The sequence below is a fragment of the Caloenas nicobarica genome, chromosome 13 (assembly GCF_036013445.1).
Source record: "Caloenas nicobarica isolate bCalNic1 chromosome 13, bCalNic1.hap1, whole genome shotgun sequence".
NCBI classification, from domain to species: Eukaryota; Metazoa; Chordata; class Aves; order Columbiformes; family Columbidae; genus Caloenas; species Caloenas nicobarica.
In genome coordinates, this window is record NC_088257.1 from 9,558,472 (window position 1) to 9,584,885 (window position 26,414).

General features: G+C 40.8%; 1 protein-coding gene across 1 annotated transcript in view; it reads left to right on the forward strand.

The window, feature by feature from the left end:
- The window catches only part of TRPC7 (transient receptor potential cation channel subfamily C member 7), a 69,701-nt gene extending 51,751 nt beyond the window's left edge, over positions 1-17,950 (forward strand). The window contains exons 6-11 of the mRNA XM_065643976.1: positions 131-395; positions 6,343-6,538; positions 9,327-9,548; positions 12,514-12,594; positions 16,995-17,070; positions 17,808-17,950. Of these exons, the coding sequence (XP_065500048.1) occupies positions 131-395; positions 6,343-6,538; positions 9,327-9,548; positions 12,514-12,594; positions 16,995-17,070; positions 17,808-17,950 (983 nt within the window). The remainder of the gene's footprint in view (positions 1-130; positions 396-6,342; positions 6,539-9,326; positions 9,549-12,513; positions 12,595-16,994; positions 17,071-17,807) is intronic.
- The last annotated feature ends 8,464 nt before the right edge of the window (positions 17,951-26,414 follow it).

The following is a 26,414-nucleotide window of genomic DNA, read 5'->3' on the forward strand; positions in this document are numbered from 1 at the left end:
TCCAAACCTTTTTTTTTCCTTTGACTCCTGGCCAAAACCAAGACTCAGTCTCAAAAAAGGGTCATTTATCATCATAACTTCCATCTAACACTTTTCATTACTAATACCTAATGTACGTGTATTGTTTTAGCCAGGAACAAGTGGCTTCCCTCGGATCCTCAGATCATTTCAGAAGGACTGTATGCAATAGCTGTGGTACTCAGCTTCTCCCGCATTGCTTACATTCTTCCAGCCAACGAAAGCTTCGGCCCTCTGCAGATCTCTTTGGGGAGGACTGTGAAGGATATCTTCAAGTTCATGGTCATCTTCATCATGGTGTTCCTGGCCTTCATGATTGGAATGTTCAACCTTTACTCTTACTACCTTGGTGCAAAATACAACCCTGCATTTACAACGTAAGTACCTAAGGCTGCTCTTGCAGGACTCTATCCATTCTGCTTCATCACTGCTGCAAATTCTGCTCAGATAGTTTCTACTCCAGCTGTGTGGGGAGGCAACATCCACATTTTGCCAGGGAAACTTGTAGCACAGGCTCCAGCCCTGGCAGCCAGCTCAAGGACTGAGCATAGGAAGGCAAAAATGGTTATTTCTGGAAATGAAAATGACAGATCAGGAAAATGTTTTGTGAGATGTTCAGTTTAACGAGTCAAGAGAAGCAGTGGAGGAGCGGTTAGACCTAAGATTACTGTTCTTGAAACTGCAAGCCAAAATGTATGTAAGAGAAAGGAGGGTTTTGTTTATGTGAGGTCTGGTTTAGGATACCACCCGAGCAGAGCTGTGATTATAAGGTGCACATCTGCAGAGCCAGCTGCTAGTCACGATGCGAAACAAACCAGGATGTCTTGGCTGTGTTTTTTAAATCCTGGCTAGGAAGTTTTCAGCAAAGACCATGTGAAATCTGCACAGGGCATCATGCCAGGTGACTGGCCAGGCAGGTCAGTGGTTCTGCTTGGGTCACGCTTACCCACCAGAGCCCCTGTGGAGGTGGCCATGCTGGATGTCCTGCCTTTCCCTTGACAAGGAGGTTGGGAAAAGAAAGAGGTTGGCAAATGCTTCTGGAATGAGGTTCAGACTGAGGCTGCTTTTGAAAAGGGAAAGTCTACAACCCTGTGGAGGTAGCACAAAATGCAACCTTCGTTCTCTGGGAGCACAGGAACCCAAGCCCCAACCCTGTGGGGAACAAGCAGGGTCCTGAAGGAGCTTTCATAGGAGGGGACATCATAGTGCCCTGCTGTGTCTGAGGGACATGTCCCATGTAGCCGCAGGAAAGCCCCTTCCCTTACACTGCGATGTGGCACCAGCATAGCACCCTGGCAGTCAGGTTTGTGTCTCACAAAATCGCCATGACTTACTTTAGGGACACGGTGGGGACTTTTGTTCCCACACACCCATCTGTGAGGGAAGAGGAAAGCCTGGCAGAATGCTTTCCCCTTGCTGCGATCTGACTTCCAGGCAGCCACACTTGTAATGTCTGAGCCCGCAGCATTTGCCAGATACAGAGCAGACAGCAACTGGCATTTGATGTGTCATTTCTCTGTCACGTCACGGGGTGAGCTGGGGGCTTAGCTCTCAGCTCCTCTAGGAGAAATGACCTTTTCAGCATCATTTCTGTCCTGTGAGTAGCTGTTTCCTTCCAAATTCACAGGAGACAGTTTTACCACACCAACCTCTTGTGAGACGTGTATCTTGTAACATGATGTTTATTTTCTCTAATTGAGGGAAATATGCCTTCTAGACCTCTCCTCTAACCTCAGGATGTATTTTAATGGAAGGATTTATGAGGCCAGATGCAATTACATTTGTCCGTGCTCGGTAGTAAGGTAGAAGAAAATTGGGTGTGTGGGATGTGACTTGTTTCTTATTTGAAGAGAGGGAGATGCCCTTGAAGCACAAGACAATGAGAAGTTGAGTCGATACTCTTCTGATTGCCTGGTGGCACAGTAACCCTCAGTTATGGTAGCCCCCAGACACATAGCTAGAGCACATCACTGACAAATTCCAGTCTCTGATGCAATGCCATGTGGTAACTCTCTCATTAGCACTCATTACCTAAGTGGATCTTCCGGTAGTTACTATCTTTTGATGGAAATAATGAGCAAGCACTGACTAAAATGATGACTGTTCACTGGAGTAAATATTGCCTAAATGCCAAAGGGATGTCTGGACTGGGGAAAGCCTTGGCAAAAGGCAGTGAACTTCCTCCTAAACTTCAGCCTGGTGACTACTTATCCCATAGGGACTTACTGTTGTTATAAAGCAAATTTTCCATGAGCATAAGTTTTCCTTTTAAGAATTCAGAAGAGATTTTAAAATAGACTTACTTTCTTCTGATTATTTAAACACACAGGAGTATCAAATGATGATTAGTGAAAATGAGCCCTTTCATCATATGAAACAAAGAGAATAGATTAACATTCATCCCAAAAGCCCTTCTCAGATGTCTCATTCAACAAGCTAGAAACCCCAAGGTAGACGGTTTCAAACAATTTTAATAAGCTAATGACAAGGTTATATTGGCAGATGGGCAGCTACCAATTCTAGCAACGTTTCCTCCTCTAGTTTTTGTGCGCTGCCTGTGGGCCTTGCTGAAGGTGGTGGGCTCCTGCTGCCCTTAACTTATTCATGAAAAGAAGGAAGATTTCAGTATTAGAGCTGAATAAGTAACTCAGCTGTTGTGAAAATTCAGTGGAGCAAAGAATAACACTTACTTTGGTGTCCTCATAACCATTCTGTGACTTAAATGACTTCACTGAATGCATTTCCTGGCAGGCCTCGTTGTGACTTCTAATGAGGATGGGTGAAATTTTACAGAAAGCAATTTTTATATTCAGAATTGTGACTATTTGACTATGGGACCTGATTCTCAGAGATCATTTGGCTGGTCAGGACAGAAAAAAGACCCACTGGATTTGCGCACCAACTGACTGTGGCCAGTTTCAAAGGGCTCACTGGATAGTCCCAGTGAGAAACCTCACAGACAAACACCTACTCACTGACATCACTTTGAATTACACGTTTAAGAAAACCACAGCTTCCTAGGATAGCACATAGGCAGAAAAAAGAGTGTACATTTGTCCAGATAACAGTGGGAGGGAACTGCTTGCTTAGTTCTAATGATAATAATGAGTAAATGTTTGGTGTAACTTGCCTTTCGCCTTCCCTTGCTGTTGTACTTTTGAAATCCTGCGCTCCATTTTGCTTGTGTTGCCATCTGCAGAGCAAGCCAGTAGCACTCCAGTGGCCTCTGAACCAACTTAGCATGCAAAGTTTCTGTCGTTTCTTTCGTTTTAGTGTTCTGGATGCAAAGGAAATAAAAATGCAGTGAACTTTACATGACACTGTTAAATACAGAAATAATTTAGCTAACCATGGTATGCTTTCAAATTTTTTTTTCTAAGTTCTTGAATGCTGAAAAGTAGATCATTCTCAGGACTGCTGCAACCGACCACAGCTATGTTTATCTGTTTATTGTATGCTGTGTACAGAACACAGCTCTTGAAACAGCCTGTAATTAAGAACATGCTATGCAAACAAAATCAACATGCAGGCAAGACTGATTGCGTTCATCTTGCTTTCTGCATCACAAATCAGGCTGCAGGCTACAACGTGAGGTTTTCTGTCTCCCTCTCCCCAAAGGGAAATGTGACTCACTGTTTAGTGCCAGTGTTACTTCAAGGCTTGAAGGCTTTTTTCTTCTCATTTTGCTTTGTCAAAATGTGATATTTTTTAGATTATATTGACTGCACTGCTTTTTTGGCAGTGTTAAACCTCAACCAATCAATTTAAGGAAATAACTCAGTCTGAAAGGATGCCTTAAGCTTTCTTAAAGAGGAGGACACAAGACTGACATGAAATCATAGCCTTGCCATGATCTTTTTTGAGGAAGAACACACTGCTGTTAACAAAAGCGAGGAAAATCTGCAATGACATGATTGCTCCTGGTCTGTTTTCTTCCTTGATGCAAAATCTTTGTTTAACTTTCACAGGACTGTGTCTCTTGAAACAAACAAACCAACTCTCTCCTCCCTTCCCACTGCAACAGCCAGTTTTTCCACCGTGGAGAGAGTTCAGCGTAACCATCTCCACTAGGAGCATTGGCCAATCTGCCATTGTCAGATCTTCCTGCTGTCAGTCCAAGCAGGACTCCTGATTTTCTCCATTCCTTCATTTGTCTGCCTTTGAGAAGGATAAAACACCCGCTGACCTCGCAGGAAGGGGGTAAATTGCTTAGCTGGCAACGATGAGACACATCAGCCTCTTGGAATCTCTGAGAACTTGGCTCCAAACACCTTTGTTTCATGTTTTAGTGAGCTGTTCTCAAAATTAAAAAAAACTGATGTTCCCTGTGACCTGTTCAAAATCTCATACAATTTGGAAGTAATCAAAGAGCGAGAGAGAAAGAACTGTTCAGTGTTTTTGGAGGGTAGGTCTAGACCAGTAGGTTTCCTTAAAAAAGTTTCCTCTGCAAGACGGAGACCTGTGTCTGCCTGGAGGCATTGCTAAGCACAGTTTTGGGGTGCTGTAGGTCAGGTCCACCTCTCACACCACTCTCATACCATCCTCCCAGTCCCACCAGCACAGGCACTGGTCCCTCACCTGATGCTGAGAATAAGGACTATGGGCGTTTGTGCTGGAGCCCAGTGCCCTGTCCCTCGCCTGTCTCCTCCACAGTGCTCAGGGCAGTCAGGGCCACTTGCGGTCCTTAATTAACTTTCTAAGGAGAATCTGTCACCATCGCAGATCAAAGGTTAATGCTTAAGCTGTGGAAAAGAAGCAGAGTTGACATGTTGTATTAAAATCTGCCGGCAGGGTGGAAAACTAAGGGAACCTTTCCAAATTAAAGAAGGAAGGTTAATAGCAAGGTGCAGCTGGGTTCAAAGCTGGGGGATTATGGTTTGTATTAGTTTGATAAGTGACTTAGGTGGTGAGTTTCAAAACTAGAGACTTGCGGTGTTATATGTGATCTTTAACTAGAAAGCACAACCTTTAACAGAATAAGCACATGACTCAGGGTTACTCCCCACCAGTCAATGCAGTTATACTGACTGAGAATGATACCTAAATATTTACCTCAGTCTTACAACTACTTGTAAATGGAATATGGACTACCATAAGTTATGATGGGAGATAAATACCAGTTTGCTGTGGCAGAAAGGAATTGCCCAATGCTCTGTACCGGTCTTTCAAAGGATTGAAATTAATTTCTCTTGCTTTTATGCATGGTGTTATTGACACTGGAGTTGATATAAAGCTTATCGTTCCCTTAGGATATGTTGCAGTTTGTTTTTATAAACAGATTTAGGAGGATTAGGCTGCCACCCTAGTAAAAACCATTTCATCAAAGTAGTTTGTAAATGGCATTGTTTTCTTAGAAGGTGTTTACCTCCTGGCAGGCAGGGGGAGAGGGAGGTAATTAACTGTTAGAGTGCTAAGGATTGTTCAGTGAAGGCACAATTGCTCCTAAATTAAAAATTAAGCAAATTGCTACCAAAAGGTAGGTAGGCTGGTTGGTTGGTTCCTTCCTTCAGCTGTTCCACTTCTACCTGTTATGGCTTTGACTTCTCTGCATCAGATTCTCCCTTTGACCTGTCGGTCCAGCCCCACTTCTCTTTGCCGTTGGCTCATTGCCCTCTTTTTTTCCTATCTTTCAAGCTTTTTATAGTCTGCTGGTTCCTTTCTATTTTCAATCATCCCATTAAAATGTCTTTCTGCAACAACTTCTGCCACTCTTAATTTTCAAATTTTTGCTGCAAATCCTGGGGTGTCTGACTTGTTTGCAGTCCCAGAACAGAATGGGAAGAAAAATCAGACTATGGACTTGACTAAATCAGCACTGTGTGCTCTTTTTATATTAATGCCACAAATCAGAACCTTTCAGTTACTTCTCCTGGGTAAAAAGTAACGTTTTTCTTCAGCTCTGGAAACAATATATAAGAAGATCAAACTAAGTTCCTTCTTCCCTTTCCCTGAAAAATCTCTGTCAGTCCTTTCTGGATGAGAAAAGGGTGAGTGAGTACAAATAAAAAGCCCTACACAAAAAGTTTCAAACTGCAGGTTGCCCATGGAGAAGTCCTTACCAGGGACACAAAATCCCAGTGACAAATAATACAACAGATGGAGCAAATAAGGGGACACTGTAACTTTATAGTATTAATCAGAAATCATATTTCTTTATCAAATCAGGAAATATGATTTGGCACATCCCTGGGTGATGGATAATGGTTTACAAAGCCTGTGCCAAGGCATCATGTTTAGTTTGGTGGATTGTCACTTTTATTATTAGCATTTGACCTGGCTAACCTGATGTCAACTCTATAAAGTGATTGTTTGCTTTATTTTTAGGGTAGAAGAAAGTTTTAAAACCTTATTCTGGTCAATATTTGGCTTATCTGAAGTGATATCTGTGGTGCTGAAGTATGATCACAAATTCATTGAGAATATTGGATATGTACTCTATGGAGTATATAATGTGACTATGGTGGTGGTGCTGCTTAATATGCTAATAGCCATGATCAACAACTCCTATCAGGAAATTGAGGTAAGATAAGAAATTAGATTACAATTCATGTACTTAATTATCACTGATAAAGAAAATGTTAAAAAAAATAAGGAAGCTGTCATTTATTCCATATGCAAGATTAGTGCTGTTGAAACACAGATCTTACACTGAGTAAGACTTAAGGCTGTGTCTGTCCCCAAATTGCAATTTAATTAATAATTAAAAATGAATCATTTCTAGAACAACTTCAACTTCCTTGTTTTTAATGACCATCTGTGAGTAAATCAAATTTTCTTTACGTATATTTAATGACAGTAGTTTGCGATATTTTTACTCCTTGTGTCGGTTATGATGATTTATTTATGTGTGTTACCTTAGCTGTGTTGATGCTTATAACACATCAAGTAATATTTCATCTGGGTTTTTGCCCTGTTCTCTACTGGTTAAACATCCAAGCCAATCTAGGTCTGAAACTCATGTATGCATATTTAAAAATTCCTTATTTTCCAACTACCAGGTATATAACCTTGCTATATATATTTTTGAGGAGTGTCTATGTCTGCAAAACATGATTGCATGAACATTCACAAAAAGCAACTTTTAAAGGATATGAACACAGCCCTCAAGGGATATGAATAGGTTTGTGCAAAAAACCATTTGCAGCATTTACCCGACCTTGTTCAGTAGTATTGCTATTAATATTGTCAGCATGAATTTCCTAATGTTTTGGACATAAACAACTCCCTTCTAATGTAAATAAAAGCAGAAAAAACCCACAAATATTTGGAAAATGTTAGGGCTGAGTCATCTCTTCTGATTTGTTAAATGTCAAGTTTCTGTAGGTGGGTTTGTATTAATTATTTTTTCTAATCTCCCCTCAGAACCTGATACTACAAAAGGCCAGAACCAAAAATGTTTTCTCACTGTAATGTCTGATTAATCCATGTACTGTAGTGCAAATATAGCTCTATTGTGTGTGTGCTGTAACTAAATGTCAGAGACACCTTACATGTGTTCTCTGCCCCAGTAGCTTTCCTGTATGCAGACGGCAGAGTCATTGCCCCAAAAGTTTCTAATCACTTAAGATCAAGCATCTTCCTGAATCCTCTTCTACTGAAATGAGATTTACTTCTGAAGGGGTCTCAGCCTCATGCTGCCTTTTCTAGTTTATTGTAGGAGGCGGAGATGCTCTTGAAAGTTTCCACAGAAAAATCTCTAAAAATACTTGAATAGGTGGCCTATATTACAATAACTTTCTAGTCTAAACTTTGTGATGAACATTTTCCTGGAAAAACGCTTTATCATCCTTCCTGATGGCATAGAAATTTCCGAAACTACTTGTAACTATCAGCAAATTAAACAAGTGTGAGTAATTTGGCCCAGATCCTCCTACTTGAGGACTAGGAAAAACTAGTAAATCCCATACTAATTCCTTTCAGTCCTCAGTAATAGGGAGATTGAAGACACAGTGATCCTACTGAGTGAAGAGAAAGTCCCTTTTGGCAATGTGTTTGTCTGACTATAGCAACATCGATAATGACAGAGGATGGTCATTACTGAGGAGTGAAATTCCATTGTGGTCAGTGGGGACATGCTTTACCGTTAGTTGGAGTGATAAGGCCATATTCTCATAGTTTCCACTGAACATCTCTCTTCAGCTACTTCAGTTTTTCTTCTGTTTATGCTTCAAATATTAGCACTTCCTGCCAAATTTGCATTTATAGAAAGAAAAGATCCTTTTGCCTACCAGAAACCAGAACCACTTCCATCAGTGGCTCCTTAAGAGAAAATCATTAAAACATTTCACAATTAATTTCTACTGTAATTCACCTTAAGGCTTCTGTGAGGTACAACCCCAAGTAATGAGAAGACCAAATGACAGAAGTGAATGCTGCTCCATTGGCAAAGACATGTTGCCGTAACTTCGACAGAATTAAACTCTGTTGTGTTATGCCAGTTTTTGACTGGGTTTCAGAGGTATGGGGTAATCAGATGTTATTAATTTCAGCAGAACACAGATGTACATGAGTACAGGGTGTTGGCAGACCCACGCTTCTATTGATGCTGCTGGCCTCTATATAAACCGCTATGAAAACAGCTGCAGAGCAGCTGTGGCTCATCCTGTCTTTTGCCTGATAAATGGTCCTGATACATGGCCCATGGCCAAGCATATCCATAAAGTGTGTGCTAACCTTACCCTTGTACTTGGAAGTGATCCTGGCCCACCTTGGTAGTTCAGAAAGGAGATTCACAGGCACTGAGTGATGGATTTCTCTCCACCTTCATCGGTGGCAGGAGGTAAATAGTAAGAGAGTTAAGGCATATTGATCTAGAGATATGTGACAGTGAATGCAAACAGGAATTCAGCTAATGACAGAAGAAATCTTCTAAGGGAGGTTCCTGGCCAATGCAGTGGAAACAGTTAGCTGGCAGTTAGATAGCATTGCAGTTAATCAGGGAGTCTTTGTTGTTGTTGTGCACATAACAATTTCTTCTGCTTTCCATTACTCTGTACGTGCTCTGACACAAGCACTTGATTGTTACTGAAAGACAACCCCTTTGCCATCCAAGGAAACAGGAAATAGTCTAGTATTTGGAAGACTTATATTCTCTGTTTATCCACTGCTTTGCTCAATTTTTCCTTATTTTATGATCGCTACAGAGAAGCCTACAAATGCATTTTGTGTGCAGAGGTCTTGGCTTTGCAAACAGAAATCTGATTCTAATTAAATCCTACCTGTATATTTGTCCTTGTCATTGCTAAATTCCTTCCTATTTATTAATTATGTATTTGGGTGTTGCATTTTTTCTTTCTTCCCTTCCCAAGGAGGATGCGGATGTGGAGTGGAAGTTTGCACGAGCCAAGCTCTGGTTATCCTACTTTGACGAAGGAAGGACTTTACCTGCTCCTTTTAATCTAGTGCCAAGCCCTAAATCATTTTATTATCTCATACTGAGAATAAAAATGTGCCTCATAAAACTCTGCAAATCTAAGGCCAAAAACTGTGAAAATGATCTTGAGATGGGGATGCTGAATTCCAAACAACGGGTATGTTGTATCTCCACTTTTCTACTTGTTTGTAGAAAGGATTCACAACGAGGACTTTCTGGAGAGTGTTGCATGATACACAGGTAGATCAGAGACATGACAGCCTCTTGCTTAGCCTCATCGTTGTATATTAGTTGTATTACATTGCACCTAGAGGGTCCTCCCAGACTTGAGACCTCATTATATTAGGCACTGTCTGGACACAAGGGAAAAAGCAATTTTATAAAAGCAGGCAATCTTATAAGGGAGTTTCCCAAGGCCAAATAAACAAGGCCAAAGACCAGGGGCAGAAGCAGAGGCACAAACAGGATCCCAGCTTGTCTGGCTCCTTATCTACCCAGCATGCCTTTATGCCTCATCAAAACATCCGCCTTCCTTTAAGTGATTTCCAAATTAATTTTACTGTCATTACAACACTTACTGCCACTCCAGATTTGGGAACAAGTTTCTAAGCAGAGCTTAAGAACACCTCCTAAATACCTAAAGGTATAATTAAAAACCTCTCTACTTACGTCTGCCTAGTGATGTGTAGCCACGAATGGTACATCCTGCCTCAGCCACTGTCCCTTTGGTCATTTGAAATAGAAATTTGCTTTGGAAATACTGGTTACACAGCATCACCCTTTCTTCAGCACAGTGAGTGTCTGCATGGCAAAGCAAGAGAAATGCAAGAATATGGTTAGTGCCAGACCCTTCCAACAGAATTAACTTTGCTCCCCCATGGGAAAATGCCAGAGAAATTAGAGAAAGTGATGTTGCCTATGGAAATTACTATCTGCAACACAGTGCAGAGCATCACTGAGTTGAAGTGTTCTTAGGACATAAATTTATAACAACCACAATCCCATACACAGGGTAAATCCACCTACTTTACATTGGAGAAGAAAACACCCAAAACATTCACAGGAATTCAACCAAAGTTACTCAGCTTCTGTCACCAAATGCAGTGGATTCAAAGATGCAAGGATTCAGCTTTGCTTAAAAGATTCCTGGCCTTTATTTAATTTTCTCAGCTCAGGCTGGTTTTGAAACAAGAGAACAACAGTGGGAAGCCCTTCCTGGGGGAAAATAAAAGCCCTCTGAAATATGTTGTCTCTTATTACTTACAGTCACTGCATGTGAGAGACCGGTGTGGCTCCTTGGCAGGCTGACCAGCTTTTCTAGGGCATGGTGCTCTTCCCTCAGCCTGCTCTCAGATGCATCCATCCAGGCTTTAAAACCCCAGCTGGACAGGAGAGGGAAGAACTGGGGGACATTGGGACTCTCTAGCTGAGATATGGGCAGCCAGCCTCCAGTTTTAGGCTTGCAAAAGCAAGGAACTGTAATACGAGAGACTGAGAAGAAGGAAAGGAAGGTTGGAGGAGGCTTTGCAGAGTTTGCCTTTGTAAAGCACAGTCTGCTTTGGGGCTTTATCTGGATCTCTTGGTTCCCCCTGAAGGAGCAAACAGCTGAGCAATACAACTCATGGTGATTCATCTGGCTCCAGGCAAAGCCCATGGCTTTGGAGGAGATCACGCTCCCATGAATTTAAAAGAACTGCTCAAGTCTAATGTTCATTCAGTCTCTGCCAGCACCTAAATGGAAGGGAGAAGTATGTCCGTGGACTCTTCTCCATGTTATCAAATAATTTAACTACCCAACATAGTGAGCATTGCCAAGATAGACAAGCATTTGGAGGAATTTTAGTCTATAAATTCATTTAACACTGCTATTGATTACTGAAAGACCCACTAGAACAGTGGAGTCTTGAAATAAAATAAACACGTGTCCTTTAGCAAACTCAAATAATGATTTAAAAAGATAATATTTTTAAATCATTATTTGAATCTAACTACACAAAGCTCACTTTGTCTGAAATTTAATTTCTGCTTCAAAGCATAAACCAAAGTAATACAATTTTCTCTAAGCCCCTCTTTCCCCAAGCCATATGAGTGAAAGTGTCTGGATTACCCTTTTCCATGAAACTCATGCAATATTCATAGTTTCCACGGTTTTAACATAAACAATTAAGAATATCAATCATTTCTTGCTTACCTGTTGATTTTATTTACAGATCATCTCCAAACTGTCTCTGGAAGACCATGGCACACCTGATATGTAAAAAATAAATTTAAAAAAATACATTATTATTTCAGGCTTTAAAACCAATCATTATCAGCATCCTAACTTTAAAAAAATATAATAATAATAAAAAATAAATCACCTATTTCTCAGGATCACTTGTCCAGCCAGGGAAAGAAATCCCTTAATAAGGGCCTTCCCTGTACATATACTTGCATAGAGGTGCAAAAGTCTATGATAATAATTGGGTCCTCTGGTTCTACTATATGAATTAATTCCTTTCAGTAAGTAAATTTTTTTTGTTAGAATTTGAACCAAAAGTTCAGAGGTGGATAACAGAGTCAAGGAAACTTCTTACAAATATTGTGTGTAGTCTCCAGAAAATTCTCCTTGGAAGCTTCTAGAGTACAAAACTAGGAGATGTGAAGTCCTCTGATTAAAAAAAAAAATACTGTTCTATTTTTTAAAAGTACACATTTTGTTGAGATAAAAAGGTAGGAAATGGTACTGCTGTTTTAAAAGGACCAGTGAAAATCAATTGTTTCAGAATTTGATTTTGTACCACATTGATTTGTTCTCACTAAACATAAGTATTTATTTTTCTTCCTTTCTTAAACTGTGTTCTAAACTGATAATCATCAATTTAACACCTTCTTGTCTAACACTCATGTGAGAATAGCGTTTTTCCTAGATAATTTAGAATCCATTTTTTTCGCGTAATTTGGGGGGGGTTTGACCTTTTTCCATCTTTCAAGAGTTTACTTTTTAGGTCTGAATGTGCTGGCTTTTATTCTGTTCGTACAGCAAACCATTTCCTACTGTTTTTATAACTGCTTAGTTCGGGCTGTCTGGGTATGAGAAGCTCTCATTGATTTAACTGTATCATGGTGTTTTGTCATTTCAGAAAGTTCGTTTTCACTCTAGCACGCGAAATACAGAAAATTTTTCTGTGAAGAATGCTTATAACAAGCCCACAAGATATCAGGTAATCACAGCATGAAAGCAAGAGCCAGGGGTCAGGTTTGCCTCTTCCAGTTGATGCCAGGCTGGGGTTTGGCACAGGGCTGGGCTGGGACACTTCACCGAGACAAACACAGCCTGTCACTCATGGAAATACCCATGGTATTAGCATTTGTCATGCTAATTAATTCCACTCAAGGGTTTTTAATTTAATACAAGAAACATCATTCAAGCTTTAATCCTCCAGTCTTGCATTGACAGCGTTTCATTTGTCACGACACAGCATCATCTCTCCAGCCTTTGCATTAACATTTGCATGTGCGTTCTCTGGCAGTGATTTGTCCTACCGAGCAAACCCTGCAATGTGGTGTGGTTCAAAAATACCTGTGACTGCAGCGGTGGTACAGGGTTCCCCAGCCATCGTGAGAACACTGCCAGCTGTCTCAGCTGGAGTGTTTGAGCCTGCAGCTTCACTATTTATTGTGCAAATATATACAGTAGGGTAACACAATAAGCAAAATGTGCCCCACAGGACTGTTAACATATTTTTTAACATAAAAGGAATCTAATTGCTAGTGATATGTCTGAAGGAGCCAACATTGAAGAGAGTTGAGGAAAGTAATAGGTTGGATAAAATGTGCAATGGTGATTCTAGAATTGGTTTTGTCCTGTGTTGGTAAAGTATCCAGCACAATGGACTACTAGTCCGTACAGCATACCAGTAATAAATTTCCGCTGGTTTAAAAAGTTGTCCAGGCTTCTCTATGCAAGGATAGAAGATGTATCTAAAAATCTGGTTTTGAAATGGGATACGTTCACTCTGGCATCTGGAATTAGTTGTCTTGATACCATCCAAGGCAAAGGGAAGAGATGATTATGTCCCACTCAAAGTGGCATTTCAGCATTTCTGACATTTTCTTGTCCATTCAAACCCCCAGGTAATGAAAAGATGTGTCAGCCTCTGCTGGACTCATTCTCTTCCTGTAGCTATTATTTCTAAATGAGATTGCCTAATGTAAATTATATGCTTATTTCCAAAGTTGAAAAAGCCAAAGACAGCTGTGAAAAATAGATAGAAAATGATAACTACCCGTTATTTTGCTTTAATAATGCACTTACCAGGCTTGTCTTCAAATGATCTTAGAAAGTTTCAGTTGCTGTAGAAGAAATTCCCCAAATAATATAAGGAGACTGTAACAGTTTTCATTATCTAAAGATAAAGAAGAACAAAGAGTTAGTCTGGGCAGCAAGATTTCTTCTACAACTGGGAAAACCTTTGAAGCTGTAGCTTCTTGCTGAACTGTTTTCTTTAGTTGTATTTTTCAAGTGATGTATCTGCAGCCTGTGTACTTGGAGTGTTATGTACATACAGACAGTGCTCTTGAGGGATAATAAAAATATGCATAATCTAAACATGCAATAATTTTAAAAGTAAGAGGAACAAGTCAACACACAGCTGCCATGATCTGAGAATAAACTAGTCTAGGCAAAACTATGCCTTTATCAAACCCTCTTGAGCTGAGACATTGCTAGAATGCTGTGCTAGGCTCACAGGTTTTTCCCACTTTAATCACTGCAGACTGTCATACTGTCAACAATGTCTTCACCTACAAAACTCAGGAAAGGATTTGTCAGGAAAAAAAAACCAAAGCAATAGTTTGTCCTGTTAAAGGCTCAGAAGTATATTTCTTTGCTGTTTGGAGAGACAAAATAGCAAAGAGGTGAGAAATGAGCAAATTCCTTTGCTCGCTTCACTCTTGAGCTCTTCTGCTGTCCAACGGATAACATTTGCATTTGAGACCACCAGGTGTGAGATCTGATGCCCCAGTGAGTAGTTGTCCCCTCTGATCACTGCTGACTTGCATCTCATTTTGACCAGGGACACGAAGGTGCAAAGAAATTCCTCCCGTTAGTGCTGCCCTGGGACCTCCCACACTCATGCCAAACGACATCTGCAGTGTCCATAAATGCAGCATCAAGAAGAAACCTGTCAATTAAATAGCAGTATTAATGCCTGCAACAATGTCATCTTCGAAGGCACATATAAGTGAAGTCCAGAATAAAACACTATAAATAGTGGAGTGCAAAGAAAACATAGCCTCCAAATTAAAGACAAGGAACTAGGTCCAGCAGTATTTATCAGACCCAAAAAGCCAGTGGCTGAACCAGATATTGTGCTCCAAATCTCACCAGTCCCATTTCAGTGCCTTGGCCACAGATCTGTCCTTTTCTTCTCATTTTCCTCTGTGCCAGAAGGTATGGAAGGTGTTCAGATAGCTGATGGCAAATGCAGAGCTTGAAGTTTGTGCCAATGAATACATTAAAAAGATTGAATTCAGTGAAGAGTTATAATTTACAAATGCATGACCTGTTCCTAGAACCTATTGTCTTAAGACTATTTTAAGACCAACACTAAGTAACTAAGTGTTGCATGGTATAAAAGATCTCTAAGACCTGAAGAATTTCAATTAACTTTTAGAGAATGAGGGAACAGGTTTTTTTAATAGAAATCAGATGTAGTTTAATTGTTTCAAGTTTAGCATTCATTACAAAGAGGCTGTCTGTAAATTTTGTTCAGCATTTACCTGCAGTAACCAGGATTATTTTGCCAAGAGGCTTTTTCATCTATTGTAGCTGAAAGGAGCAGTACTGCGGAGAAGGGGAGAAGCAAGGCTTGGAAGCCACGGAGCAATATGGAGGCAAAAAATAATTACTTTCCTAAAGCTATTGGCAGAAATATCTACTAAATGGCTAGGTAGACTCATTAAAAGTGGTCACTTTTTAATCTTTAGTTTCTGTAGACAAATCTGACTACAATATGCATTTGATAGACAAGGCAGCCTTAAGCTTGCAACTTCTGTCACACATAATGCTTAATGTAGGATAGCATTTGAGTAGTGTCCATCAAAAATACAAGCTGTATGGGAACTGGAGTAGATAGATGTCATTGTATTTTCCAGGTAATAAGAGCATTCACCGTGTAATGATTCTTTGTTTTAGTCTAAATTCCCTCTGTCATCCATTCTGGAAAAAACAATTTTTTGGGGATCCAAGATTTCCCTACTTCCCCCAAACATTACTTCATTTATGTTTTCTCAGGTGACAACCCTACCTCCCTCTGGATTCTACTACCTTGGCCATCTTCAACACACCGTACGTGCGCTGTATCTCATCTCTGTTGCCTTAATGACCCACCTGGTTAGCCAGATGCCTCTTTGTTACAAGGACTGTCTTAAACATCCCATACTCCATGACTGCATGACATATACAAATGACTGGATCCTTCTTTGATGTTCACATGCCTTTTGCACTGCTATAATCTGTATTTGGATACTGAGAAAAAAAGAGCAGAAATTCATATTTCACACTCTTTGCAGCATTTTTCAGAGATGGTCAGAGACATGTGATTGCTACAGAGCAATAATGTAAGTGAGCCCATGCTGGCAGAGGCTTTTCCCTCAACACTGGCCATCTGGTCAATGAAAGACATTTGTGTATCTGTTCTTAGATGCTCACTGAGCTCTCCTCTGTTTGCAGAGGATGCACCTAATTCGTTGTCTCTGATAGAGCAACCCTTTTTTATGTTTACCATAGTTAAGATTTTTTATTTCCCCATTGACGAGTGTCTTTTCTGCAGGGAAGAACTGGCAATGACACAGGCCTTCAGCTGTAACCCAGTGTGTAGCCCAAGACTGACAATCTTACTTTCCTACTAGATAAATGTAACTTATGTATTTTTGGAACAATATCACATTGCAAGCTCATATCCATAATCATCTTCTGCTGTTTCCATATATGCTGTTCCTTACTAACAATCTTCTCCAATATTATAATTCTACATGGCTCTTTTTTTTCTCCTTAAAATCTGCCATTTCCCTAAGAAACTACTCTCACAACCCAAATTCTCCACTTCTGTTCAAACTCTCTTTTCTCTGTCCTTCGCTAAATCTATTTTTTCTTCTAAAACCATAATTGCAAGGCAGAGTCTTTCTGTTAACCTCAGGTCAGATGTTTAGTTCACCATCATGAGTGAATTTGCTAACATCACTAATTAACCACTTATTTCTTCCTGTAAAGTGGTTTTTTTTATTGATACGTTAAACATCAACATGCTAAAGGCAGGCTCTGGATCTCATTTCTTAGCTTGCTATTGGATCATCTGTTTTTTCTTTCTGTCTGTGGGACATACTCTGCATTCATGTGCATCCCACAAAATACCCCAAAGGGCCTCGTATGGGGGCTCATTATGGAATGGCTGTCAATCAACTATTGTAGTACGGAGTTCAATAAAAAATATCTTCGCATCCTCTGAAGCCAAGTTTCATCCATAGTGAAACTGGGTATTTGAATTGCTCATAATAAGTCAAGAATTAAGGCAATGAGGATAAGGTCACGTTAAGATAAGTGTTTCTGTTCTCTTTTTAGAAAATAATGAAACGTCTGATTAAGCGGTATGTACTGAAGGCTCAGGTTGACCGAGAAAATGATGAGGTCAATGAAGGCAAGTGGATTTTTATAATTCACACAGATTAGAGCATATAATATTATTGCTATTGATACGGCCAGTAAGAGGGTTGAGCTTAGATAACATCCTCTGTAGACACAGAGGATGCTTATGCTTGCACTACGGCGAGCAGTGGTGACTCTGAGCCACCCTTATGTGCTTGAAATCCTAGGTCCTTAATTTTCCTTAGCAGGGCACATATACCATAGGATCTGTCTTTACATATTCCTGCTCTGCCCTATAGTTCTACCTCTCCTGGCTTTATAGCATCCATTATATTGCCAACACATAACCTTGTCCTGGGTTTTAAGCAAAGTAATTTATGATTGTCCTGCCTGTCCCAAGAACTTTTTTTGAATTGGATCAAGATTTGTATGGCCATGGTGTATTATAGGATTTATATGTAGATGGAAAAGAACCTCCTTCTAACACCTCTTAACTACTACCCTCCTGCAAATGTCCTGTGTAGGTGGAGATCAATATGTGGAGAGAGAACAGGCTTGAGAACAAAAAATTAACTTTCCATACATACTTGTTGTCAGTACCACTACTGCAAGTATAGGTTATTTCTTGTAAGTCAGTCATATGTTAAGTGCACAAATGCAGGGACATCATATGGAGCTCCACAAACACTTATGACCAAGGACACTGAAATTAATTCTTTCTCAGGTCTTAAAACTAGAGTTTAATTATTTGGTTCAATATTGCTAACAGAAAAATTTTCCTCCTTTTAGGAGAACTTAAAGAGATTAAGCAAGATATTTCCAGTCTCCGCTATGAACTCTTAGAGGAAAAGTCTCAAGCTACTGGTGAGCTGGCAAGACTAATACAGCAGCTGAGCGACAAATTTGGGAAGAACTTAAATAAGGACATTTGATGGCGAACACAGAGAAAGGCAACTGATTTTCTAAACATTATTCACTCTCAACCAGCATCTTAGGAGGGCAAAAACCAGGCAAAGGATGGGTACTGCACACTCAGCTTCTACTAACTAGCAAGTATTAGTAGGAGCTCTTTGCATCATTCCTGTGCTTGGTGAGTTACCAGTTAAATATTTATGATGCAAAAGCGATTTACTGGTAAAAATATATGCCCTTTGACATCAGAAATAGATGTACCATAGGGAAGGCACCTTCTAGTTAAAGGCAAAAAAAAAAAGACAGATCTTCATCCATCTGACTCTAGTGACGACAATGCAACTGTACTCATTTATACCGATGGAGACTGTACTGATCAGAATTGGCTGAAGTCTGAAGAAACAAATGTGCCAAGCATATTCCTTAAAAAATTTAAAAGATTCCTATCCTTGGGTATGTCTTCTCCTTTTATGTTTACACGGGCATCCATGAAGACAACTTTGAACAGCACTGTGGTTAATAAGTAAATGAGAAATCATCTACCGAGATGACCAAGGCAAAGTATGGCATGTAAAGGTCATCTACCTTCTAGACTGGATGACAGCACTGGAAAAAATGGACTAAGCTTGTTGGGTAAAGCATCCTTTCACCCCTTTGCTAAAACGGGATAAAGGGATTCACAGCTAAAAAAACTCTCCACTTTTTCTAGCTGTATCAGCTAGTCCACTAACAGATACAGTCTCTTTGTACACACCTGGCCTCTCTTTTATCCTTAGATGATCCCAGCTTCAACAACACTGTACTGAAATATTCATAATGATGTGGAACTCACTTCCCAGGATTACCCAGAAATAATTTATATTGTGCTAATGCCTTCAGTTCAAGGAACGACATTAATCCAGCGACAGCGATGCAACTGAGCTCAGCTTCAGGATTCCAGAGGTGTCAGACAGCAAGCCATAGAGTAGAGATAAATCACGAAGAACTTAGCCCAGTAGTTTCAAACATTTAAATCAATATGAAAAGGCTTCGATTCCACTGAGAACATTCTGACAAAAAACGGAAAAACCCTTGTAGAAATTATTATGTGTTCAGCTCTTTCAAAGGATGTGGAAGGCATTAAAACTGTTTTAAAGGCTGCAGTAATACAAGAACTTGGATTGCACTTTCACAGCTGGAAAGTGATGAGTCTGCTCAACACAACTGCAAACTTGGATTGCTTGGGTTTTTACATTTAGCAACATGATTTCAACTACTTAAAGCACACCTTACGACTTGGGAACCACTGAACTGTACTGTTTGTTTACAAGAGACACCTATAAGATGAACGTTACGTTTAGGTGTCAGCTGAGAAAAACAAGCAGAACCAGAAGGTGACCTGTGATCAGTTCTTAAGTGCCAGATGAGAACACAGCCTAATAGAATAATAGTTATATTTATTAAAAAAAAAAAAAAAAAAGAAAAGAAAAAAAAGAAATGTGTACTGTATGTAGATCTGTTTAGAGAAAAATACTGTATTTTTACCTTTAATAATATTATCTTGTATACTATAATATTTTTACCAAAAAATGGGGAAAAAATAAAATTACCTCATAATATTTTGTTGTACGTTGAGTGAAATATTTGCCTGATCTTTTGATTATCCAAACATGGATTTTTTTTTTTTTTTCTTTTCTGTGATGTGTGAACAACGAGATCATTATATGAAGCAATTTCGTTGTAGGAATTCTGAAGCCTGAAAGAGTAAAAAAGCAAAACTTAAACTAAAATGCATTTTTTAAGAACAAAACTAAGAAATTAAAGGTTCTGTGACTGAGTATAATCTGCAAAAATTACTCCTACAAAGAGCGTAATATTTTCTAGGACTTCAAAAATAGACTAAAAGATGTATTAAAAAAATACTGTTAACCTGCTTCCTCCCCTTTTGCATTTACATTCCAGGAATTATCAAGGCACAGAGACTTCTTGTATAAATATTAATGACAAGCAAAATCCCACTTTATCAGAGTGCTTTCCTCATCTAGTCCCAAGAACACACGCAAGAAAGCTACGCACTATGTATTAATGTGCTATAACCAGAAACTATGTTATATTCACAGCTTATTTTCCAAACTGTCTAGAAGAAATTAAAATTAAGAAGCCTTACTAAAGGAACCCTGAGAGAACTTAGAGAGTTTGAAGAGGAAAAATCAAAGTCAGTGGGTCCCAGATTGGATTAGACCTGAGACATGCAGGTCCCTGTCCCACCTCCCATCACTGGTGGGACCTCATCACAGGCCAGTGTCACACCCACCCACCTGTTGAGTTAGCCAGATTTGATCCAGTCTGCAACAGCTCTTTTGGCTTTGAAATATAGGATTTAATATTTCTTGGACAAATTCACACTGCAAAGGAATGGAACTTCACCCAATCTCTCTGTAGATACAGAATTATATGTTTTTATGGGAAACATGTTAGAGAGAGGTCAGACAAAGATGAATCTAAGCTGAAGTCATCCCCACAAGGGTGAATATGCTCCAAGAGACCATCCTAATTCTGCAAATCCTGCAGACGAATCAAACTAGAACTTAAATAGACACCCTGAGGAAGATCAGAAGAAAGCCATTAACTAGCCAATATTGATTTATTGACTGCCCAGGTCTTCAGACAATTGTTTCACCCCATGCAAAGACCAAACCACTCAGCTCCTGCTAACAGAAAGGCAGCAAACAGCAGAAAGCATTAATGTGACCTGAAACAGCTGAACTGAGGTGCAAATCCTCAAATAAAGGAGCTGCCCGAGGGCATCTGGCATCATGCCACTGCTTTCAGCAGCACGGGATGGGATTTGCAGCCCACAGGGCAGAGATGATGTTTCATACACAGCTTTGCTCTCACAGCTGGACTAATTCTGCCTGTAACTTTCCAGAGAACAACTAACAACTACTGTCCCCAGGTCCCACAAAGCCAGGTTTAAAAGTAAATAAGAAGCAAGAACAGTGTCATGAAAAGTGGCTTAGAAGACTGCCTGCATCCTGAGCAGAGCTCAAAGCAGATTAAGTTGTCAGAGCTAGGCTTTATTTTTAATTAATCTACATGAGAAAAGCATTTCCAGCAAGTCAAAAGAAATTACCCTAATTAAAAGATGTAAGAGATTAAGGATCACTCAACAAGGACAAGCCAGGACACAGTCCATCACCAGTAACGTAGGAGACCTGAGCAGTGTGGACAGGGTTTCAAACACATCCCCAGCAGATCTCTGCTGCCCCAGGGCCAGGTCTGTGCTGCAGCCCTGGGCTGCATGTGGGGCGGGAGGGGGCAGCATCAGTCCCACATCGTGCAGCACAGCACCTCTGCTGCCTCTCACACCCCAAGCAGGAACCTGGCAAACAGGTCTTTTCATTCCTCAGTTGGTTTGTGTTTGCCTCCCTGACCAACCAACAGCCAGGGAAACGACAGCCATGACTTCATAGCCAAGGCTCCCAGGACTGTCTTGCAAGATGGTTTTCAGGTGGGGAGGGTAGAAGTTTCCTCTATCCAGACATTATAAACACTTCCCTTGTGACCCAGCCTGACCCCCAAAAGTAGGTCTGCCCTTGCTTTGACCACAAGTTTCTCCCCACTACAGAGTTAGAGATGCTACGATCAGTAGGTCCCATTGCTCCAGTCTTCACCCACTTGGTTCACAGCCGTGGTTTTACCCGGCAGTGACCAGCCTGTAAACCCTGCAGGTGGGAAACCTGATGCTGGACACAGGCTGCATGAACTATGGCCTTAAAGAATTTACGTTTTTAGTAAAAAATGATAGAGAGGGCACAGGAGAAATAGCCCTAGCTTCCAGTGAGGGAAGGGAGGTGCAGAGAAATTCAGGGATTGGCCCTAATGAGCTGGAAGTCAGGGGCCAAAAAAGGATGCGTGATTTTCTGAGTCTTATTTGGGGCTACACATACCCATTAGCTTCACCTTCTCTTGGTCCCTGTCCTGCATCTTAGTAGGCCACATACCCTGGTGTGAGGGATAAAACCTGCCAATGTCCAGTGCAAGCAGCACAAGAGCAACAGTAGGAAAAAAGAATCACTGCCTCAGTTATCATCTATCATTTTGGGAAGTGATTCCCTTAATCTCTGGGAGGTTTTAATGGCTCCATATCAATAATGAGATAAGTCTTCACTATAGTTTAATTTAAATAAACCCAAATAAAAAGGGAGATAATAACCTAAGGGGCAAAATAACTAAACTGGTTCTGGAATTTGTAATACCTCTAGTAGCAAGCAAAAGGGCACTCACCTAAGGTCATTTGAGGCAGATATTTAACACAAACCTGCAGTGTGATAAAGGGGATTTGGAAGGGCTTAAAAGGTTAATGAATAGTGAACAAGCTTGTTAATAGATAACTGATGTTTGCTATAATACAGACTAATATTTAATTCCCTCGCTAATGATTAATTATTCTGCTGCAAGGGTTTAATTAGGGCTTACGCAGCAGGAGCGCAGGGGGATCTGGTGCTGAGATGAATTTCCTCACTGCAGTTGCTGGCCCCGACTCTGGGCTCCGCTCCAGCAGCTGCCCCTGCGATGGGCACAGCTTTCGATGGCACAGGGGTGTCGAGGAAGCAGGAGGCTGACGGCTGAGACCTTCCTTAGGATGAAGGTCATTCTCCTGTACATCCAAACAGGTGGCGCACAGACTCCATAGCAAGTTTCTTTTGAAAACAAGCAAACAAATCCCCAAAGCAAACCTCTGCCTGTTACCCGGGGGCTGACAGCATCGTGCACTGCAGCTGTGCCCTCCCCTCAGAGCAGGTCTCCCAGTCTCCTTATACTGGTACCCAGCGTCACTTCTGATTGTGAGGACTGTGGAACTGGCAGTGTGATAACTCACTCCAAGGTTTTTATCTGAAAATGAGAGCTTCTACCAAATTAAAAAGCTGATTTTATGCAAAAGTGTTTTCTGTATGAAAACGTGCTTCGGGCCAAATTTGCATGATGATTCCCAAACACAAATAACAGAAGTGCATTCATCCTATAAAGAAAATTGTTGGGCACATGCAGCCTGTTCAAGTAACACTTAGGCAAAGCTTTACCTAAAGAGTTGTCAACAATTTCATTCAAGGGGCAGTCACTAAGCACATCTAATGGCAGTTCTCCAGCTCATGGCTTTCTGGTAGTATCTGATTTCTTAATAACAAAGCAGTGTTATTGAGATTAAAGCATGACAGTGAACAAGCAACCTCATCAGCAACAATACTCACTGCTGAGTAAAAAGACACAACCTGAGGGAGACTTCTGTACTTATTTAACACTCTTAACCGTCTGTTGTGTACCTAATAACACCTAACTTGGTCCCTGCTACTATCTAGCCATTACACCAGAACATATTTTTCATGACGGCCACAGTCACCTTGTCTGCTCTGATAGGTATTGTCATGGGAAATCCCATGCAGGTGACAGCAGAGGTAGCTCTTCCTGGGCACACGAGCTGCAGAGAGAAATGGGGTCCTGCAGCAAACCAGCTACCACTGTCCTAAAGGGGAGGATGGAGGAGATGATGTTATGGACCTGAACCACAAACCTTCAGCAGGTTTTGCTTGCAGGGTGGGAGCAGAAGTCTGCCGGCACAAAGCCAGGGCAGTGAGGGCAGGAGATTTGCACCCATGGCAGCTGAGCTGTAGCATGGAGACTGCGGTGTCTATCACCTGGCTGTGCCTCATCACCCTTTTGCAGAAATCATAGTCCGCGCACTCTGGGTTTTGTTGATTTGTTGTTTTTTTTTTTTAACCCCTAACAAAATATTTGTGCGGTTCATGTTCTGCAGCCTCCCTAAGGAGAAAATGATGACGAGGAAAAGGTGTAACTAAAACTACAATGAAATTAGAGGAAAAAGTGTCACAGATGGGTGTCAGCAGGCAAAATTAAAATAACAGCCCTTCCTTGACTGGAGTTACAGCCACACAGAATGAACTGCTGTCTCTAAACATCTTTTTCCACAAGCTGTGCAGACACACTAACTAGCTCAGAGGTAACTCAGAGGTTTAAAGGTGGCATAGACATACCTATATAGCCTGCTAAAAGCCAACCCTGAACCTAAATGCTGGGTATAGCCCAGAGATAGCATCATCAGCTAATAGGAATAATTGCGCCTGGTAATGTCAAGTGATGCAACGGCCTGCAATAACCCCGCAAACCCTGTTACCTATTACCCCTAGGCAGTCTGAGAGGGGAGAAACTATTTTCCCTTATCTCAGGAGGGTTTTTTCTGGGTTTTTAACTGTAAAAGTTCAAATCTCTTGTCCATGCAGAAATCTGCAAGGTGTTTCCCTACATATTCTCCATGCTTTGGGGTAAAGGCTGTGGGTGTCTCATAGGGATTTTAGTGGACACGTCCGTTCCCCAGGGGAAAACACAAACCATAGGATTCCCAAGCTGGGAATGGAGGAGGACCCGTCCTTGCTGGTTGCAGTCGGAGCCAGCAGGCTGTGCTCATGAACAAGTAATCCACAGCTCTGCCTCTGGGATACTCTAAAATAACGCCAAAGCTACAGGAGGGGAAAAAAAAAAAAATCCTCTTTCTGCAGCGTTTTTCTTCAGCTCATTATAGCAACCTGCCTACATGCTTTAACAACGCATAAAGCCACAAGAATCTGGCTCTTATTAAACTGTATTATTAAACCAAAGAAATGTTGAAATGCCGCTTTCTTGTTAGAAGGAAAGACGATACTTCTTCAGCTGACTGATGCACTCAGATAGGCTTTCTTTGTACTGTCTTACTCTTTTTTTGGTAAATGTTTACCTAGCTCTGAGGGGAGCACATCTTTCCATATCTCACACTCATTCATAGGTGCACAAAATAAAGACAGAAATCTCGACAAGCAATTTTTTTCCTTCAGCTGAATTTTGTGTTTAGGATCTACTGTGGCCAAATCACCATCTGCTCTTACCCCAAACTGGAGATTCAGCTATTTATATTTATTTTTAAAATACAAAAATTAGGTTCTCCTCCAATCTGTACCAAAATCTGTAAGCCAAAACCGAACTGCTTTAAACTTGAAAACAAAATAACGCTTCTGTTATCACCTCACATAATATTAATAATCAGGGTTTTCTTCATCCATGCTTCAAATTTTAGTAGTATTTCTAACAAAATGTGGAGAATACCTATATCTGAGGTACCAAGGCACTTGTGATAGCAAAGTGACAGCTCTTTTCAAATTGTGATAGAGAATCCCTCCAGCATGCATCTTTCTTGGAGCTGGAACTCCTTTAGCCTTTACTCTTTCTAGGCATAAAGTCTGTCCTTGATTAAAGACAACACCTCAGTCATAACCTAAACTTCCATAAGTACAGGAGTTTACTTCTTGCTATTCTTCCTGCGGTGGTGAGTCAGAAATCTTTGTGTTGTGACAGCTTAAACCAACAAACTTGTTGCTCCCAGATGCAATTAAGAGACAGGGAAAAGCTCAAGAGTCAAGTGCACCTCTCCTGTGCCAGAGCCAATGTAACCTCCTTCCTGAAATTTAGGTCTCCAGTGACACCAAGATGCACTGTCAGCAACTCCTCTGAGGGCTGAGTGAGAGACAAGAGTGGTACAGAATTACTAGGATGACATAACCACCACGCTCTTCAACTTTAATTGGGATTTCATGATAAAAAAGCTGACTAGTCCCAGGTACGGAAGTTCAACTGCTTCTTGAAAAAAACAATACAGCAAAGACACATAAAAAGCGTGCCGTAAGTGAATTAGTGAATATCAGAAAAATAAAAACTAGTCTATCAACAGCTCTGTGTGTCAGTCCCATCGCTTCACACCCTCCCCACAGCCCTTCTGCTCTGCAGTGCGAGGATTGCAGGGACCCGCAGCCACCCCCATGACATGGGCACGACCGTGTGTCAGTGACATACACAGCATAAACCACAGCCTGCACCTTGTTCAGGCAGAGAACTGCGGTTCAGAAACATATTGTTATCATCTAAGCCAACCAATTCCAGCAACTCGCTTTGAAAATACCACCCACATTCTATAAAAAAAAATCAGATTTCAAATGCAGCCCACAGAGATTAATGAGAGTTTCAATTTATGCCTCAAGAGCTTCTAATAGTTTTATTTTTCTGCTATACCACTATAATCTTCCTATACCTGAAGGTTGGTCAAATACTTCCAGCTAGGGAAAGGGCTTGATTTCACAGTTAATAAAAATTGCATTCAGGAAAAAAAAAAAAAAAGAAGCAATTGCTTTTACTCAGGCTGTATTTTAACACAAAGTTTAGTAATGTAAATTGGCATGTAGTAGACAAACTAAGTTTCAGGAGGTATTTTTCCTCAGTTAAAGCTCCTACGATGTGCAAGTGGGCTCGGTGTGAGGCAGACACAGGGCAGCGTGGATGTGCATCCCCCCTGGGTGTCCTGGCACCTATGGGGGAGCATTCCTTACTGAAAGGTTTTTGCTTGAGGATGGAAGTCCAGAGACATAAAGCAGTGGCAGCAGCCAACAAGACCCTTCCAGCATT